The sequence below is a fragment of the Rhinoraja longicauda genome, chromosome 14 (genome assembly GCF_053455715.1).
Source record: "Rhinoraja longicauda isolate Sanriku21f chromosome 14, sRhiLon1.1, whole genome shotgun sequence".
Lineage (NCBI taxonomy): Eukaryota > Metazoa > Chordata > Chondrichthyes > Rajiformes > Arhynchobatidae > Rhinoraja > Rhinoraja longicauda.
The window spans coordinates 41,590,128-41,610,480 of record NC_135966.1 but is presented as its reverse complement, the minus strand read 5'-3'; the positions used below and the strand labels follow the sequence as shown (position 1 = coordinate 41,610,480).

General features: G+C 41.8%; 1 protein-coding gene across 2 annotated transcripts in view; it reads right to left on the bottom strand.

Moving 5' to 3' along the window:
• sparc (secreted protein, acidic, cysteine-rich (osteonectin)) overlaps window positions 1–19,469 on the bottom strand; it is a 29,258-nt gene extending 9,789 nt beyond the window's left edge. Inside the window, exons 1-6 of one of the 2 annotated variants that reach the window (XM_078411756.1) lie at window positions 19,311–19,469; window positions 5,289–5,362; window positions 4,567–4,614; window positions 3,154–3,244; window positions 2,164–2,285; window positions 1,032–1,152 (exon numbers count right to left, since the gene is read on the bottom strand). In XM_078411756.1, the coding sequence (XP_078267882.1) occupies window positions 1,032–1,152; window positions 2,164–2,285; window positions 3,154–3,244; window positions 4,567–4,614; window positions 5,289–5,345 (439 nt within the window). In that variant the 5' untranslated portion in view covers window positions 5,346–5,362; window positions 19,311–19,469. Of the gene's footprint in view, window positions 1–1,031; window positions 1,153–2,163; window positions 2,286–3,153; window positions 3,245–4,566; window positions 4,615–5,288; window positions 5,363–19,258 lie in introns of both variants that reach the window. The other variant, XM_078411757.1, reaches the window with a different exon arrangement.
• Between the last annotated feature and the right edge of the window lie 884 nt (window positions 19,470–20,353).

Sequence of the window (20,353 nt, the reverse complement as noted above, 5' to 3'; positions counted from 1 at the left end):
CTCTCGGCAGGTTGCTTCAAAGCATTCACTCTGAGATTAATTCATTCCCAATGCTGCCCAAACCTGGACAACCACGACACTGGGCCTTGAAGCGAGACATTAAAGAATCAAAGATCTCCTTTGGCCTAGATCGGATGTTTCCGAGACTTGGAAGCTGCAAGATGGCGCCAGAATGTGGTGACTCGCTGTGTGCTGTACCAGATGAGGATTTATTGTACCAATGTATGGTATTATTTGATGGCTAACATGCACAAGCAATTCACTGTATGTCTGTATACATAGCCTTTGAACACAGGCGCTGTAAATGCCAAGACATTGGATATAGTTAAGGTGGAGATTGACAGGTTCTTGATTAGGAAGAGCATCAAAGGTTACGGCGAGAAGGCGGGAGAATTTGGTTTAGAGGGAAAAATAGATCAGTCATGACTGAATGGTGGAGTAGACTCGATGGGCTGAGTGGCCTAATTCTGCTCCTATGTCTTATGGGGTTATAAACCATTAACAACAATTGTATATCCCAATTGCAAAATATAAGATGCTCTTGCTTTAAAGTTTAGTACGTACTAACAATAACTAATGAAAATAAAACATCTTCTGATCTAAGCAGCGTTCCTTTAAAAGATGAAGCTAACCCCTTGCTTAAAAAAAAGTATAGTGGGTGAAATTGAGCATCTGGTGAATGCTATTGTTCTCAGCTCAGTTTAAGCACGATCTACTCCTTCATTTTCTGTTTTGGTTTAGGTTTATTATTGTCACGTGTACAGTGAAAAGCTTTGTTTTGCATGCTATCCAATCAGGTGAAATAATACCATACATAAATACAGTCTAGTCAAACTCAAGAACAATAGTTAGAGCAAAGTGCAAGATGTAATTACCCATGTGAATGCAGCATGGAATAAACAGATGATGGTATTAAAGACAGATTTGTACAGTTATAATGAAGAATAACACTGCTAAGAAATATGTTTCACTTTCTGCACATCGTTAACTCCCTCTTCTATTTATTCGCTGAAAGTATACACTTCACATACATTTGCATGGTCCAATGTAGTCCAAGTGGAGCTTATGGCCCTTCTTTGTGCCTTCCAATGCACACTTGGCGGCAAAGAGCTGGCAGGCACTATCGTAGGTGCTGTTATCAGTGCCACACACCTGGGGAAAAAGTAGAAATATAAAAATATTACTGGCTTTACTGGCTTTAATAGAATATAAAATTAATTCCCTCTGGTTCAAAACACACCCTTTTTATGCTTTCATGATTTCAGCAATGCTAATCCACACTCAATGTAACCTTGCAAAATAAATGATGCAAATATTAATCTTGCATTTTGATTTCAATGCAGTAAAAAAATGTATAGACCAGGATTCACAACCATGATCCAACGTGATCTTGCTTCATTCCAACTGGTTGTTGATTTAAAATGATCACTCCTTTCCCATACAAAAGATACCATCAGTGGCAGTGTCTAAATGTTACAGTTCATCAATGATCAGCCATGATCACATTGAATGGCGGTGCTGGCTCGTAGGCCCGAATGGCCTCCTCCTGCACCTATTGTCTACCAAGTGGCGAACAATTACTAGCTGTAAGTTATTTCACATGTTCTTCATGAATCCATGTACAAATGACAATGGCACAGTAGACACAAATATAATTAATGGCTATTAAGCGAATCATGCAGTTTTATATTTTGTCATTCCAATAATCATCACTCATGTCCACATGTTTACTCTTCCCAAATGTTGCTACTGATACACTTCACAAAATATTGTCAGGCTTGTAGATTTAATGACAGAAACAGTATGCAATTCAACTAAGGACTTTAATATGTAAGCTGACTATTTAAACCTATCCATCGAGCAGACTTGCACAACCATCAATGTCTTCACTGTTGCTGAAGAGAAGCAAAATGTCTAGCTTTTGAGTGGTTAGATACATTATGGAAGATCTGTTATGCCAATGATTATTCTGTCATTTGTCACCAATGCCCCTTTACGATCTCCTGCAGCAAAGAGCCTTAGTTATGTCCCATTTTGTAATTCCCTCTGACATGTGGGCTATTTTGAGTCTCCCTTATCAATTGTGTTCCACCCTGCCGAACCCCTTTGACAACTTTCTCAGTGACTACAACATTGCTCTGTTGGGAATAGTTTGAAACTGACCTTCTCAAATTCAACCGAGCTGGGTGGGCAAGTTGCTGGATTCTGGCAGACACACATGGGCTCATTGTTCTCATCAGGCTCGCACACCTTTCCTCGCTTGCAGTGGAGGTTGTCACATGGATCTAGCAAATCACATTACACTAAATAAGCACTCTGATAAAAGATGAATCCCAACCCGAAATGGCACATATACACGTTCTCCAGAGATACTGCCTGACCCACTGAGTTACTCCAGCACGTTGTGTCTTACTCCGATGAATCAAAGTGATTTGTGACCCTTGAGCAGATTTCAGAGTTAATTTCATTGTATTCCTTCTCCGTTCTTCCACTTCTCCCTTTTCCATCATGTACAACAGTGTGTAAATAAATTACATGTAAACGTGGGCGGCGCAGTAACGCAGTGGTAGAATTGCTGTCTTACAGCGCCAGAGACCCGGGTTCGATCCTTTCTACTGGTGCTTGTTTGTACGGTATTTGCAGGTTCTTCATGTACCTAGCGTGGGGTTTCCCCGGGATCTCCGGCTTCCTCCCACACTCCAAAGCTGTACAGGTTTGTAGGTTAATTGGCTCGGTTTAATTGTAAATTGTCCCTCGTGTGTCAAGAATTAGCGTTAATGTGTGGGGATCGCTGGTCGACGCGGACCCGGTGGGCCGAAGGGCCTGTTTCCACGCTGTATCTCTAAACTAAACTAAATTATAATATAAAAGAACTAGAGAAGTCATGTGTAGAGTTATGCACTATGCATTTAAATATAAGGAAAGATACAGGTGGGTGGAGTTGGAAGTGGGTCGGTGTCAATAGTAAAGTGTAGTGATACTCAAGTGCATTGTTACCCAATATTCCGAATGTCAAGCCTCAAATCCAATGTGATCTGGTCAAGTTATATTTTGTTAGCCAGCAGAGACCAGATCTGAATGTTTGAAAATTAAATTTCAGAAACAACACAAGCAACATCACAAAGAGTGGATATTGGAAACAACTCTACTTACTTTCAGTTTCAATCTCCTTCTTGGTATCATCTTCAGTTTCTTCAAAATCTCCCGTGGATATCTGGACTGGATTCGCTCCAACTGGCAATGCCTATTTGAATATAAACTACTTGTTAATAAAGTTGATTTTCTCATCCCACTTTAAGAAGGGAGGAAAGTTTTCAGAATGTTTCCTGGCAGAGAAAAATGAAATCAGTGCACAATATCCACCCAAATTTGCACTAAATGTTGATCATAGATGATTAGCTAAGATTTAAGTTCAGAAATACGGATGGGAAAGGTGCAAAACTGTTATTGTGAAACTGTAGACCAGCTACATATACATAAATATTTATATAAAATAAACAAAATGAATATTTCATTTGTTTTATGAAATGAAATAAATCCCTGCTCATTATTCACTCGGGGGGAGGGGGGCTGTTGTTGAATTGTTTAGTCACAAACATGAAGCTTCTTGACCACTTTAGAAAGCACAGGGAATGAAAATACAACCGTTATAAATAGTTTTCTGTGTTGTTCACTCAAGAGCAACTTTGCATTTGCTACTTGAAAGTCACAGGATGGATGCTGTCAAAATCTATTCATGAAGTTCACTGTTCAAGATTAATCAAGCCCTTTGCAAACTCCTATCTGAGAGTTCCTTCTTTCTTCCATTTGCTCACTTTGAATTAAACCTTCTTCTTCGATCAGCGGGTGCTTACATTTTTACCTTATTGGATACTGTCTACTTGAAATTGAAACACATAATCATGCAGCTCCAATAAGTAAACTGTAAAAGAATAACCTAGCTTAAAAGGAAACCTCAACATTCGTAAATGGGATTAATCAACCGTGATTTAGAAAAATTCCCTGGCTCCCCACAAGGAGAAAAGAGGCCAGAGTGCTCTAAAAAATGCATATTCCAATTAGTTCAATGTTAAATGTAAAATTCTTTAAGTTAAAAAAAAAGTTAAATGATGGCAAAAATAATGACATTCGTTTTTGTATTGAGAGGATTTTCTTAAGGTTTTGTTTTGATCAGGGAGCGTTCTCCCAGAACCAAGGAGGGGAGCTTCTACGATATTTATTAATTACTGAATGTCTGAAATTAATACTGCAGAACCATGAGATTAGTATTAACATCCCACCTACTAAGATAGATCAAGCATAGCAAGGTACTTGGTGGGAAGTTAAAGAAAATTATATTTGAACAAGCAATAAGAAAGCATTAGTTGGTTTTCTTTAAGTAGTGTAAATCAGGTTCTTATCCTATAAACACCTATTACAGGTTACACTGTATCACGATGCAACTGATTAATGACAGTTATTTGTTCATGAGATACTTCAGTTATTCAGTGTTTACTGGCTATGTTTAGCCTTCCTCAGGGGAATTCCTTACTATCAAGCTCATCATTTCATTAAATATTGCTTTACCTCTGGTTCGATTTCCTCAACAGCCTCCATTTCAGCCGCAGGTTCCTGCTGTGAAACGAGGAAGATTACAAAGAGCACTGTCAGGTTTAACAAAGCAATTGCCTTCAGAGCTACAATCTGCGGCTTTCAAAACCTCCCCCTCCATTGTTTGCATTCAACGTGCCAGTTAATGTGCCTTTCCAGCTCTTTAATGGATTGCAGAGTTCTAGAAGAAGAAGTGCATTACTCACCTTTCTCCTGGTGAAAAACGAAAGGAACACAAAGTGCTGGAGTAACTCAATGGGCCAGGCAGCATCTCTGGAGAACACGGATCGGTGACGTTTTGGGTTGAGACTCAACCCGAATTGTCACCTATCCACATTCTCCAGAAATGCTGCCTGACCCACTGAGTTACTCCAGGATTTTGCACCTATCATTGGTATAAACCAGCATCTGCAATTCCTTGCAGAGTGTATTGAGTGCAGCTATCTAGAACTATCATGTGGTGGTGTTCCAAAGTCAGAGGTTGTTGTTCTGAATCCCTGCTAAATTGCCCAAGGAGCTCCTAACATTTAGATTTTACGGTTGGAGTGAAAACAGATAATGATTTAGCTAATTGGCAAGTGCAACCTTTGGTTACATTGTTAGATACATGCACTTTGCTGGCACTGCACAATCTCATCCCATGTACTGCGTTCCTGATTACAACAGTTCTGAACTTGTCCTATGTGGCAGGTACTTACAGGAGCAGCCAGTGCCTTGCCTGCAAGGCATAGATAAAGAATGATCCAGGCCTTCATTTTGGCGTTTTTGAGATCTGAGGAGAAATAAAAACAGATATCAGGTTTCAATGCGTGCGAGTTAAAAAATGTTATTATGCAATGCAATAGAAGAGGAAATGTGTCACAATTTGGATCCTGCATGTTTCCATAGCTCGATATTTTCCTTGCTTAATTATGGTTTGATTCTAAATTTCAGAAATCGTTAGATTTATATCCTGGAAGAGTGGAAAAGAATTGTCTGGTGAAGTTGAGGGAGCCAGTGGCACATAGCCAAAGATGATTTGGAGAGTGAGATTCGGATGGCGTTCGAGAGCAAGTTGAGGAAATAGTCTTTCTTCATAGATTTGTGAAATAGTTCTATTTGGAGAGGATTAGATTTTCCAAAGCTCTAAAGTTTATGTGACAAATCACACACTGATTCAAATCTCTGCCATTAATCCTTCACTTTGCACTATACGTAATTTCTGCTCTAATCTTTCCAAAGGGTCACTTTCAAATCAACTCTTAAATCTTAATCTCTTCCTTCAAATACCTGGTTTAAGGCAGATGACAACCTCAGATAGCGAACAAGTAATTTTGCCTCAGAGTCAGAAAGTCAAAGGTTCAATTTGCACTGCTTACTGGAGGAAAAGAATGAAGACTCGTGCAGTAATGAGTAACTGGCGCTAAGATGAAGGCTGAATTAAGACCATGCCTGTTCTGTCAAGTTGATGTAAAGCTGCACTATTTGAAGGGTAACTGAAGAATTCCTCAGTGGTCGAGCCACCATTTATCCTGCAGCCAACTGCACTACAACTGATTATTGAGCCACTTCCCTCATTAAAATTTGCAGAGCCGCACAGCAAGCAAATTTAGTTCACACTCTCTCACCAAAATAATTATCTTCATTGTCCATTAAATGCTTTTAAACGCTATGAAATAATGTAGATAACATATATTGCTGCAGTCTTTCATTGCACACCATGTCGTGCTTACTTTAAAGACGTTCTCCTCTCTCCAATGAGAGTTTTGCAACCCCCTCTGTGATTCCTCCTGCTCTCCGACCGTGTTTTATCCCTTGTTCCCCTTTCCCCCGACTCTCAGTCTGAGGAAGTGTCTGAATCCAAAATGTCACCTGTTCCTTTTCTACGTAGATACCGCCTGACCTGCTGAGTTACTCCAGCCACTTGTGTGTGTCTACAAAGATAAACAAGTTATCTTACTTTTCCACAATCAAAGAGAGAGTCGCCACTTACAAACCAACGTTCCATTAGAGAGGAGACAAGGAGGAATTTCTTCAGTCAGGGGGTGGCGAGTCGGTAGAATTAATTGCCAAAGACCGCTGTGGAGGCCAAGTCATTGGATATTTTGATGGTGGAGATTGAAAGATTCTTGATCAGTAAGGGTGTCAAAGGGTTATGGGGAGAAGGCAGGAGAATGGGGTGGAGAGGGAAAAATAGATCAGCCATGATTGAATGGCAGGGTAGTATCGATGGGCTGAATGGCCTAATTCTGCTCCTATGATATGAATTTGCCACTGTGCAGCAGCGGCAAGCTCTTTGATGGCAAGTTTTTAAAAAATGCTAGCATTATGTTAAGTGGGACAAGCATAACTAACAATTTCACCAGCAAAACAAAAGGAAGGAGAAAAGATTTATCCCCCTAGAAAGCATTCCATGCAAGAGTTTTGGAAAATATTCCTTTGAAATTAAAAAGTGATCATAGTGAATTCCAAAGTGAATGATTTGGAAAGCCCCTCAGTGATGGAACCCAGGAGGCACAATGCAATAAAATCAGCTTGTTGGATAAACTCACCGTGCACTGGCACTTTGATGGGTTATGTGATTTAAAGGTTTTTCAGGGGGTCATTGCAAGGTCACAGCTTTCAGCCTGGAATCAGCTGTTTGAATAGAGACTGCCTCAGGGCAGGATTCACAGAGTGTCTCCGGGGCCATTTTCTGCTCTGTTTTGTCTGCCTACTTGTTTTACATTCATAATGCAGGTTTTGTGATACAAGAGAAGCAGTCTGGGACATAAGGGGTATTAAGGGGAAATAGAGTCCAAACAGTTAACAGCAATGGCACCATGAAAGATATCCAGAGGCATATAAAATGGCTTGCAGCCCAAAATGTCATCAGGTCAATGTTTCCTTCATGACCATATTGAGCCATTCTGGTATTAATCAGATGAAGACGTTCTTTGTACTTGATTCCTATCAGATTTTGCTTTCACAGGTTAATTCGATACATGTAAAAATTAACACATTTCAAAAGAAGGTAGAGATAATTTGTGATGTAAAATATCAGAAATATTTTATCATCCGAGACGTGTAAAATCATGAGAGGAATATATATGGTGAATGCATAAAGACTTTTACCCAGGGTAGGAGAAGGGAATCAAGAACCAGCAGACAGAGGTCTAGTTGAGAAAGAGATTTAAGGTGAGAGGGGTAAGATTTAATAGAACCTGAGCAACAACTTTTTCACTCAGATGTCGGTGGGTATATGGAACGAGCTGCTAGAAGCGGTAGTTAAGGCAGGTACTTTAACAGCATTTATGACACACTTGGATGGGTACATGGGTAGGAAAGGCTTAGAGGGATATGGGCTAAATGTGGGCATGTGGGACTAGCTTAGATGAGGAATCATGGTCGGCATGGACATGTTGGTCTGAAGGGGAGCAGTTGAAGTCTGAAGAAGGGTCTCGACTGTTCCTTCTCTCCAGAGATGTTGCATGTCCCGCTGAGTTACTCCAGCATTTTGTGTCTACCTGTTGGTCTGAAGGGTCCGTTTCCATACTGTATGCCTATCTAATAATTGCAGAGCTAGATTCATACAAGACAGGGGGATAAATTACATTCACAGCATGGGACATATTTGATATTTTCAGATGCAAAGGTGACTCATGGACTGGACCAATGACTTCCTTGAGATCAATACAATTTTGGTGATTAATTTGTTAAGAAAAATCATATAATGCAGATGGATGTGATTTGTTGTTCCAGACTCAGCCACTTCAGTTGTTTCAGTGGTTTGGATCAGACATGTTTATTTTCAGTTGAAAAACTCCTCCTGTTGTCCAAGGGAGTGTTATTTCAGCATTTTACATGCAAGAATGGTCCACACTGACAGGATTACTGCAGTCACGAAAACAAGATCTGGGTGTATTTATCTTGGAATAACAAAATGTCAAAGTGAGTTTACAGACCAGTACATCAAATGAATTCCCCACCAGCTGTTGCTGTATAGGGTGGTAATCTCCGCCACATCTACAATTTCACTGGTTTCAGAAAATCCTTTCAAGGCAAACATTTAGAGCTCGTCACTTCAATCTGAACCCTAGCTGTTTGGATCCTATTATAAAATTCCCTCAGAGTCCAAACTCCTTAACTTATATGAACTTCAAACTCGCATCGATATCTCTACTTATTTATTTTCTTTTGTGATTAAACTCTTACCAACAAACACTCAATTATTTTAAAAAATAGACAAAAATGTTCGGCGCACATTGAGGCAAAACCAAAATACCACAGGCGCTAAAAATATAGAATAGGAACAGAAGATGCAGGCAGTACTCAGCAAATCAAGCAGCTCCTGTGAAGATACAAGCCGTCAATATTTCCAAGTCAATTCCCCTTCAGAGCAAATTATTCATACAGGCGATTGATATTTAACTTGAGTGAAACTTATTAAAGAGAGCTTCTTATATCAAGGAGCTGAAAGAGGTGGAAAACACTGCTTATTATCTTCACCACTACATCCGTTGTAAAATAATACAATGGGTTACACAGTGTGGCGATTTATAAGTTTCTTGGCAGTATTTTGGGTCAAGATTAAACCATATCATTTCAATAGTCTCCATCCTACAGGGCCGGTTTTATAAAATGTGCAATTAAGTGACTTGAACTGGCCAATTAATAATGAAGCCTCATTCTTTCCTCAAATAACAAACAGGGCAAGACGGTGGCGCAGCGGTAGAGTTGCTGCCAGCGACCCGGGGGCTATCTGTATGGAGTTTGTACATTCTCCCAGTGACCTATGTAAGTTTTCTCCGGGAGCTCCTGTTTCCTCCCACATTCCAAAGTCCGTAGGCTAATTAGCTTGGCAAAATTGTAAATTGTTCTTAGTGTGTGTAGGATGGTATTAATGTGTGGGGATTGCTGGTCATTGCAGACTCGGTGGGCTGAAAAGCCCGTTTCCGAGCTGTATCTCTAAACTATAAATTCTAAGCACAGCTCAGGATTTGGTCACAGAAGCTCGGCAGCTACTGCAGGACCATTTTTCTACTTAACCATTTGAGGCATCAACTTCCTTTACAGCGGGGAGAAACCCTTTGTTTAACAATTAATTAACGCTCATTAACCAAAGAGATGAAAATATTTTAGTTTATCAATATATTTTTTGAGATCTTGCAGAAAAGGTTCAAATGCATTTCCCTCAATATTTGACCATTAATCTTTTTTAGAATCAGAGTGATAGAGTGTGGAAACAGGCCTGTTGATCCACCTCGCCCACACCAGCCAACAATGTCCCAACTATACTAGTCCCACTTGCCTGCGCTTGGTCAATATCCCTCCAAACTTGTCCTATCCATGTACCTGTCTGTTTCTCAAAGGATGGGATAGTCCCAGCCTCAACTACCTCCTCTGGCAGCTTGTTCCATACGCCCACTACACTTTGTGTGACAAAGTTACCCCTCGGATTCCTATTAAAACTTTTCCCCTTCACCTTGAACCTGTGTCCTCTGGTCCTCGATTCCCCTACTCTGAGCAAAAGACTCTGTGCATCTATCCAATCTATTCCGCTCATGATTTTGTATACCTCTATAAGATCTCCCCTCATCCTCCTGCGCTCCATGGAATAGAGACCCAGCCTACTCAACCTCTTCCTATCGCTCACATCATCTAAACCTGGCAACATCCTCGTAAATCTTTTCTGAACCCTTTCAAGCACTTTGACAATCACTTTCCTATAACATGGTGCCCAGAACTGAACACAATATTCTAAATGCAGTCTCACCAACATCTTATACAACTGCAACATGACCTCCCAACTTCTATACTCAATACTCTGACTGATGAAGGCCAAAGTGCCAAAAGCCTTTTTGACCACCTTGCGACTCGACCTTCAAGGAACCATGCACCTGTACTCCTAGATCCCTCTGCTCTAAAACACTACCCAGAGGCCTACCATTTACTGTGTAGGTCCTGCCCTTGTTTGACATCCCAAAATACAACACTTCTCTGTTTTAAATTCCATCAACCATTCGTCTGCCCACCTGGCCAATTGATCCAGATCCTGCTGCAATCGTTTACAACCACGATATCTTCACTATCTGCAAAACGTTTGTATCATTAGCAAACTTGATAATCTTGCCCTGTATGTTCTCATCCAAATCATTGATGTAGATGACAAACAGTAATGGGCCCAGCACCGAACCCTGAGGCACACCACTAGTCACAGGGACCCAGTCAGAGAAGCAACCTTCCACCATTACCCTCTGCTTCCTTCCATGGAGCGAATGTGCTATCCATTCAGCTATCTCTTCTTGGATCCCATGCGATCTGACCTTCTAGAGCAGCCTACCATGCGGAACCTTGTCGAACGCCTTACTGAAGTCCATGTACACAACATCCACAGCTCCGCCCTCAAACCTTTTTGGTCACGTCTTCAAACAAATCAATCAGATTTGTGAGACACGACCTCCCACGCACAAAACCATACTGACTGGCCCTAATCTGCCCTTGCCCACCCAAACGCCTGTATAGTTCTCTGAAGCACTTTGGCAAAAATCCAATGATGTGGAAGGTATTCTGTAAGGGCACACTATTCCTCAGTGGTCCATATAATATAAAATTATTAATAATGATATATAAAAGAAAATATTTTGGGAGATACGAAAGAAAATATTTTTTCATATGGGAGACCATTACTATGCAGCAATTACAAACACCGCCATTTGGACTCTTGCTGCCCACATATTATAACTTGTCAGCTACAGCACTTTAAATCTGTGACCATCAGTAATACTTAAGGTTTCATTGATGCATTCGCAGTATCTACTATTGGTGTCTCGAGATACGCTTTGGAAATTGATATTGCAAAAGACTCTCGGAAGAATGGGAACAGAAGTTCTAGAGCGGAAAAGAAATTAAGGGCAGGGCCAATTGTGAACGATGTGAGAGGGGAGGTAAATACAGAAGTTAAAGTGTTGTACTTAAATGCGCGTAGTATAAAAAATAAAGTGGATGAGCTTGAGGCTCAGTTAGTCATGGGCAAGTATGATGTTGTAGGGATCACTGAGACATGGCTACAAGAGGACCAGGGCTGGGAACTGAATATTCAGGGGTACACAACGTATAGAAAAGACAGACAGGTGGGCAGAGGGGGTGGGGTTGCTCTGATGGTAAGGAATGATATTCATTCCCTTGCAAGGGGTGACATAGAATCAGGAGATGTTGAATCAGTATGGATAGAAATGAGAAATTGTAAGGGTAAAAAGACCCTAATGGGAGTTATCTATAGGCCCCCAAACAGTAGCCTCGACTTAGGGTGCAAGTTAAATCAGGAGATAAAATTGGCGTGTCAAAAATGTAATGCTACGGTGGTTATGGGAGATTTCAACATGCAGGTAGACTGGGAAAATCAGGTTGGAAATGGACCCCAGGAAAGAGAGTTTGTAGAGTGCCTTCGAGATGGATTCTTAGAACAGCTTGTACTGGAGCCTACCAGGGAGAAGGCAATTCTGGATTTAGTGTTGTGTAATGATCCTGATCTGATAAGGGGACTAGAGGTAAAAGAGCCATTAGGAGGCAGTGATCACAACATGATAAGTTTTACTCTGCAAATGGAAAGGCAGAAGGGAAAATCGGAAGTGTCGGTATTACAGTATAGCAAAGGGGATTACAGAGGCATGAGGCGGGAGCTGGCCAAAATTGATTGGAAGGAGGCCCTAGCAGGGAAGACGGTAGAACAGCAATGGCAGGTATTCCTGGGAATAATGCAGAGGTTGCAGGATCAATTTATTCCAAAGAGGTGGAAAGACTCTAAGGGGAGTAAGAGACACCTGTGGCTGACAAGGGAAGTCAGGGACAGCATAAAAATTAAGGAGAGGAAGTATAACATAGCAAAGAAGAGTGGGAAGACAGAGGATTGGGACTCTTTTAAAGAGCAACAAAAGTTAACTAAAAAGGCAATACGAGGAGAAAAGATGAGGTACGAGGGTAAACTAGCCAATAATATAAAGGAGGATAGCAAAAGTTTTTTTAGGTACGTGAAGAGGAAAAAAATAGTCAAGGCAAATGTGGGTCCCTTGAAGACAGAAGCAGGGGAATTTATTATGGGGAACAAAGAAATGGCAGACGAGTTAAACCGTTACTTTGGATCTGTCTTCACTGAGGAAGATACACACAATCTCCCAAATGTTCTAGGGGCTGGAGAACCTAGGGTGATGGAGGAACTGAAGGAAATCCACGTTAGGCAGGAAATGGTTTTGGGTAGACTGATGGGACTGAAGGCTGATAAATCCCCAGGGCCTGATGGTCTGCATCCCAGAGTACTTAAGGAGGTGGCTCTAGAAATAGTGGAAGCATTGGAGATCATTTTTCAATGTTCTATAGATTCAGGATCAGTTCCTGTGGATTGGAGAATAGCAAATGTTATCCCACTTTTTAAGAAAGGAGGGAGAGAGAAAACGGGTAATTATAGACCAGTTAGTCTGACATCAGTGGTGGGGAAAATGCTGGAGTCAATTATAAAAGACGAAATTGCTGAGCATTTGGATAGCAGTAACGGGATCGTTCCGAGTCAGCATGGATTTACGAAGGGGAAATCATGCTTGACAAATCTACTGGAATTTTTTGAGGATGTAACTAGGAAAATTGACAAGGGAGAGTCAGTGGATGTGGTGTACCTCGACTTTCAGAAAGCCTTCGACAAGGTCCCACATAGGAGATTAGTGGGCAAAATTAGGGCACATGGTATTGGGGGTAGGGTACTGACATGGATAGAAAATTGGTTAACAGACAGAAAGCAAAGAGTGGGGATAAATGGGTCCCTTTCGGAATGGCAGGCAGTGACCAGTGGGGTACCGCAAGGTTCGGTGCTGGGACCCCAGCTATTTACGATATACATTAATGACTTAGACGAAGGGATTAAAAGTACCATTAGCAAATTTGCAGATGATACTAAGTTGGGGGGTAGTGTGAATTGTGAGGAAGATGCAATAAGGCTGCAGGGTGACCTGGACAGGTTGTGTGAGTGGGCGGATACATGGCAGATGCAGTTTAATGTAGATAAGTGTGAGGTTATTCACTTTGGAAGTAAGAATAGAAAGGCAGATTATTATCTGAATGGTGTCAAGTTAGGAGGAGGGGGAGTTCAACGAGATCTGGGTGTCCTAGTGCATCAGTCAATGAAAGGAAGCATGCAGGTTCAGCAGGCAGTGAAGAAAGCCAATGGAATGTTGGCCTTCGTAACAAGAGGAGTTGAGTATAGGAGCAAAGAGGTCCTTCTACAGTTGTACCGGGCCCTGGTGAGACCGCACCTGGAGTACTGTGTGCAGTTTTGGTCTCCAAATTTGAGGAAGGATATTCTTGCTATGGAGGGCGTGCAGCGTAGGTTCACTAGATTAATTCCCGGAATGGCGGGACTGTCGTATGTTGAAAGGCTGGAGCGATTGGGCTTGTATACACTGGAATTTAGAAGGATGAGGGGGGATCTTATTGAAACATATAAGATAATTAGGGGATTGGACACATTAGAGGCAGATAACATGTTCCCAATGTTGGGGGAGTCCAGAACAAGGGGCCACAGTTTGAGAATAAGGGGTAGGCCATTTAGAACGGAGATGAGGAAGAACTTTTTCAGTCAGAGGGTGGTGAAGGTGTGGAATTCTCTGCCTCAGAAGGCAGTGGAGGCCAGTTCGTTGGATGCTTTCAAGAGAGAGCTGGATAGAGCTCTTAAGGATAGCGGAGTGAGGGGGTATGGGGAGAAGGCAGGAATGGGGTACTGATTGATAGTGATCAGCCATGATCGCATTGAATGGCGGTGCTGGCTCGAAGGGCTGAATGGCCTACTCCTGCACCTATTGTCTATTGTCTATTGTCTATTGTCTATTGAACAAGAATCTCAAAAGTGGAAATTCCTTTAGCATTGATGTTATTGCTACTTGACAATCAGCTCTTGTTACATTACCCATTAATATATTTATGAACCATCGTTGACAGCTATCGATCTTTCCTCACAGATGGAGCGGGAACCAATTCCAATTCATGGCTATCACCAACACTGTAGAAACCTGCTTCAGCATGAACAAGGTTGACACCACACAGTGCTAAAGAGAATCTCAGTTTTTCTGTTGACGACTACTTTTAGTGATGTATTCTTTGAAGTCAACACCGAGATCCACGGTGAGCTGAATTCACAACAACGTTGGATGATCAATTCACGAGTGAAAATAAAAACATTGTAAGTGAAAAGGAAACATTCAATAAGTCAAATGAAACTGAAAGGTATTTATTCACCAAATGCTGGAGTAACTCAGCGGGTCAGGCAGCATCTCAGGAGAGAAGGAATGGGTGACGTTTCGGGTCGAGACCCTTCTTCAGACTGAAGAAGAAATGAAACTGAAATGTTTGCTTTAAGCAGTTCTATACAGAACTGGCCTGTACTTGCAGAATCAGAAGAGAATGCACTAACATGTCCAAATTTTTACTCAGCAGATGTACTGTAATTTTACTTGAAATATTTGAACATCAGAGGCAACAAGCTCAATGATTTGATTTATTGTCATGCATAAATGGCAGAAATATTTTTTCACTGCGTTGAAAGAATTGAAAAGCCCAAAATCATTTCACTATTCAAATTAAGATAATGCCTATGTTTACATAGCTGCATGGCCAGGATTTTTAAATATTCATGTTAACGCAACATTTTAATGTTGAATATAGTCAACATTAAAGAAGCGCTCCGATCCGAAACGCCGCCCGTCCATCCCCTCCACAGATGCTGCCTGACCCATTGTGTTAGTCCTGCTCTTAGAGTTTTGTTCAAGATTCCAGCATCCGCAGTTCATTGTGTCTCCATTTAATGATGTTGCTGTGGATGTTAGAGAGAGATATTTGGCATGCTGACTATATAAGTTATGGAGCATAAACATTTGCCTCAAAAGTTTAATCTACCAGGTGTATTGGTGAGTTTGAGTTATTCTGGCACTTTTGCATTAATACATGCCCTTACTTTGCATAAACACAAATCACAATGACACCCCATAAAAAGGAAATAATATCACGTTTCAGAGATAATTTCTGTCTACTAATGTTAAATCATTAATCACAATGAATGTGTTTATTTGTTCGTGTGTTCAATGGCCTCAATGAAGACATGTTTTGTACCCAAGGTTATAATAATCAACAGTGTGTAGCATAATTATATGCATCAATGGCAGCTGCAAAACTATAATGCAATGCTTTGAACATCCTCTTGCCTGGTATAATTATGCCAAAAACCAAATTCCCACTTCCACACAAAATACAGTTGAAAATGTAAAATATATATTTTCCAGACTAATTGTGCAGGACAGCAAAAGAGGCGTCTCAGACCAGGGACACCAAGGGACACAACGCTGAAGAAAGTGGGCATGGTGCCTTGCATCCCAATGAAAAGACCATAAACGTTCTTGTCAATATTACAGCGAAGGTCAGAGATATCCTCGTCCTAACATCGTTCTTTATTTGAGTTCAGAGCTTTTTAACAAGGAGAGGTCTGTGAGGATTGGCCGTGACTGACATGCTTGTACTTTCTCAGACAGAGAGGTGCAAAACAAATACCCCAGCATATAGGACATTTTGTATAGAGTCGATTCATTTACAAATCTTCTGAAGAATTAAGCGAGCCCAATGTTGGGAGAAGAAATGAAAATGTTTTTAAGAACTGCAGCTGTATCTGAAACAAAAAATCAGAAAACTCTGCAAACATTCATCAGGTCAGGCAGCATTTAAGGTGGGAGAAACAGTTAATACGTTCAGGTCCAATTCTTTCGCCACGGATGTAAGTAACACAGATGTTTTTATTCGCGAGTCTCGGGCTACAGCGTGTCTGAGATCAAGGACTGAGTAAACACTATCATCTGACTTGTGAAAGGGGTTTCGGAAAGGTACAGGAAACGCTCTTCGCCCGCTGATTTCCCCTCCCAGGGCTAACATGAACCTGGTTGCTTTCGGAAGTCAAGGGCACAATGTGAACAGAAGTTAAATTCAGCGGTGTTCTTGCAACCTCTGATAGCAAACTGCTGTCTGAATTACAGGGAAACTTAAATTAATACAAATGCAAAGTGAGCAACCCATTCACCCTGTGGGATTCTGGACCAAACTTGCCACCCCTCCTGTATTTGCGGGTGGTTCCGCTCTACACAATGAGACTAGGACACCGCAAGACACAAGGTACTGCAGCTGTGGAATCTTGAGCAAAACACCAGCCTGAAGAAGGGTCTCGACCTGAAACGTCGCCTGTTCATTTTCTCCAGAGATGCTGTCTGACCCGCTGAGTTACCCCAGCATTTTGTGTCTATCTTCGGTGTAAACTAGCATCTGCAGCACCTTCCAATGCAAGGTTCCTTGTGCCTGGTCATTTCCCTCGGCCAGATGTTGCCTGGCTCACCAAGTTATTCCAGCACTTGGTGTTTTGCCAAGGACATTGCAAGGGCCCACAGTTTGCAAACGCCGTCTTGTGCAATTCCCTCATTTGCAGAGAGAGAGAGTTGGGATCTCCCATTCTCAACAGGAGCAAATGGATGAGCTCATTGGAGAGGAATTAAGCCACGAACCGCCTCTCGCAGTAGCTCGGTTTTGTTGTGCTGTCGGCAATGCCGCATTCGTGGCTCATAGACCCCCCCCCCCCCCAAGGCTCAGCCCGATTGCCTCTTCGTCCCACCTCCTTATATTATATTTTCTAATTACCAGCAAATGCACAACAACAAAAAGCAAGCTTGCGAATTTTGAGACCGGGATTTTGTGCTTATCCCCCCCCCCCCCCCCAGCCCCCTCCCTTTACAGAAACCCATCTCCTGCGTTTTCGCACCGCACAACTAAATCAGTGAGTTAGCCTTCACACAACTGTATAGTGTTCCTCCCCTGCCCTACGCTGTGTGTCCCAGAGACACAGTGATATCCAAGCGAATTCAGTTGTTGAGTGTAGTTGGTACTGCAGATAGACACAAAATGCTGGAGTAACCCAGCGGGACAGGCAGCGTCGCTGGAGAAAAGGAATAGGTGACGTTTCGGGTCGAGACTGAAGATTGAGTCTGAAGAAGGGTCTCGACACGAAATGTCACCTATTCCTTTTCTCCAGAGATGCTGTCTGGCCCGCTGAGTTACTCCAGCATTTTATACCCATCTTCGGTGTCATCCAGCATCTGCAGTTCCATCCTACACAAGTTGCTCCAGATATCCCCAGACAGTGCAAATGCGCTTTAGACCCGGGCGTTGGCTCATCCCCATTACATTTCGTATCTATTGCCCATACACCGTCTCCCAGTGTTTTGTGTCTTTTCAATATTCACTACTAGCTGTCAAAGGGGAATTGAATATGGATTTCAAAGCGGAGGGAGGGAGGGAGGGAGAGAGGGGGTGGGCGAGGGGAAGCAAACGACTGGACTGATTCGCGGCCCTCTTTATAAGAGGCGATGCGATGAACTGAATAAGGCGAATCTTTCCCCAACCCTTTCATGCCATTTAAGTGACGTCGATGAGCCCCGGTCTCCAGCTGCAGAAGCCCCAGCTTGCAGCCACCTGCTGCGACTCCTCCAGCTGCAACATTCATGCCTCACAAGCAAACCACAGAGCACCCCAAAACCACTGGGCTCAACAACAACCTGTCCCTGCCCCTATCCACCGCCAGCACCGACGAAACGCATCAGTGCAGAGCGAACCCGTGCTTCCATGCACCCGAACCACGTCTTGTTTTTAATTGTACAAGGCGTAGATTTAAAAGCTACTATGCAGACACATTTTAGAAATCTTCCTTGCGTTTAAAGCCTAATAATCTCTCTCAAACTTCCGCATCTAAAGTCATTCAACATTGTCAAGGAGCAGCTTTGTAGTGGGCGCTCTTGAGAAGGGTGTTTTAGTTAACAAAAATATTAGATTTTAAATGCAACACTGGTGATCCATTGCGAAGACTGAGTTCGCTGCCACTAATGAAAGCCTAGAAACACATCAAAAGAAGTTTTAATCGCAGCCGACGGTCTCTACAAAGATGCAATGGGAGGGGCTCTTTGTTGTCGGAGGAAAGGAGTCTTTCTCCTCGCCCCCGGTCTCTTGTTTGTCTTCGTGGAAACAGATTACCATTGACCCTTCGTCGATCTGCCCCCATCCACAACCCCAATCTCATTTACAGATTCCACCCCCACTACTCGGACCCAGCCCTGGAATGCACAGTCTGACTGACTCTCCCTCCATTCGTCGCAGAACAAAACTCACTTCTGAGAGTTTAACTTCCTTCCCCCCTCCCCCCCCCAAAAAAAACCAACAAAAAAAAAAGAACCCCAGATTTTCCAATAGATTAAACCACCTGCTTCCTAACGGGATTCTTGAAGGCTGCAAAATAAACAATGAAACTCATAAAAGATCTGTAAAACTATGTGGTCCCAATGTCCAGTCTACCAAAGGACAAGGAATTTTATGTCCTTCCTAGGAAAAAAAATCTTTAGAAATGATTTTAAAAAAAGGAACAGCGGTAATAAGTAACGCTAACAGTTACAAGGCGTTTAAAGATAACCGAAGATTATAAAAGCAAACGCAAAGGTGAAATGCAGGAGCGATAGTTAGGAATTGAGCATCAATAAGAAGAATAGATTGTCAAAAAGCAAAGCTGAGTAAAAGAACAAAGCAACAAAAGGGTTATAAAAATGACACACGCGGCACACTAACTTTAGCAACGCGCCTGCATACTTACACACTTGCAGCTAATTTAATAGATTAGGAAAACGACAAGGTAAGGCTCATACCAGAGAAGGACACGTCTGAACGGCAGGGAGAGAGCACCGGGCTGTCTGAGGCAGTGCAAGTGTTCCAGTCTTTAGAGCAAGCTCGCAGGAAATGAAGGAATGCTATCCCTGGTGGGTTGGCTCGCTCTCTCTCAGTCTCAGTCTCAGTCTCTCCCTCCCCCTTCCCTTCAAATTGTTCTGGGTGGAAAATCAAAAGCATAGTTTACGAGTGGAATGCAGACCAGAACAATCTATCGGCAGCATTGTCTGCACCCGATTTATCCCACCGGGTTTAAAACTGGGGCATGGGCTTACGATAAAGCATAGATGCCTTTAATTAACTCCAGTTAGTTATATTTATCAGTTACATGTGCAAGTATTGATTTATTAACAAAGGTTCATCCTTTATTTCAGCAATCGTTTTTTTGTGCCTTGACTGATTATTTGAACATCTGGATTTGTTTTATAAGGCGAAAAAATCTGTCTACGTGGCAACTGCATATTTATGTTGTCCAAGTTTACTGTTTTAAAGTCAAATGATAATTACCGCAGTCCATCTCAATATATGTGGACCCCCATCTGTGTCCTTCTAGTAATGAAAATCATTAATGATCTGCAAGAAAAATGCAGGACAGTTGGTTTGATCTATTTCTATAATAAAAACTTGCATATTTAATAAATATATGTATGGCTTGTAAAATCAAAATTTGGAAAATGTTCCACATCAATTCATGTCGATGAAAGAGTTAATCGATTGTAAAATAATTTTGCTTAATATTTAACCTGGATTCCGTGACTTTTGCTGGCTGATTCTTCTTTAGAATATGCTGAAGTCATGGTTGTAATTCTACTAAAATCAAATTCAACTGAATCTTCTCAATTTATCTGTACCATATAACTGACAAGAGTTGATGGATTCTACACATGTTCTGGCCAATATTAATCCCTCAACTAACACCATAGAAAAATATGTTGGCATGACCATATTGCCTTCTGAGCGTTATTCTGTGTTGAGATGTTTGGTGCATTTCCCAACATTACAACAGGGATTACTTTTCAGAAGT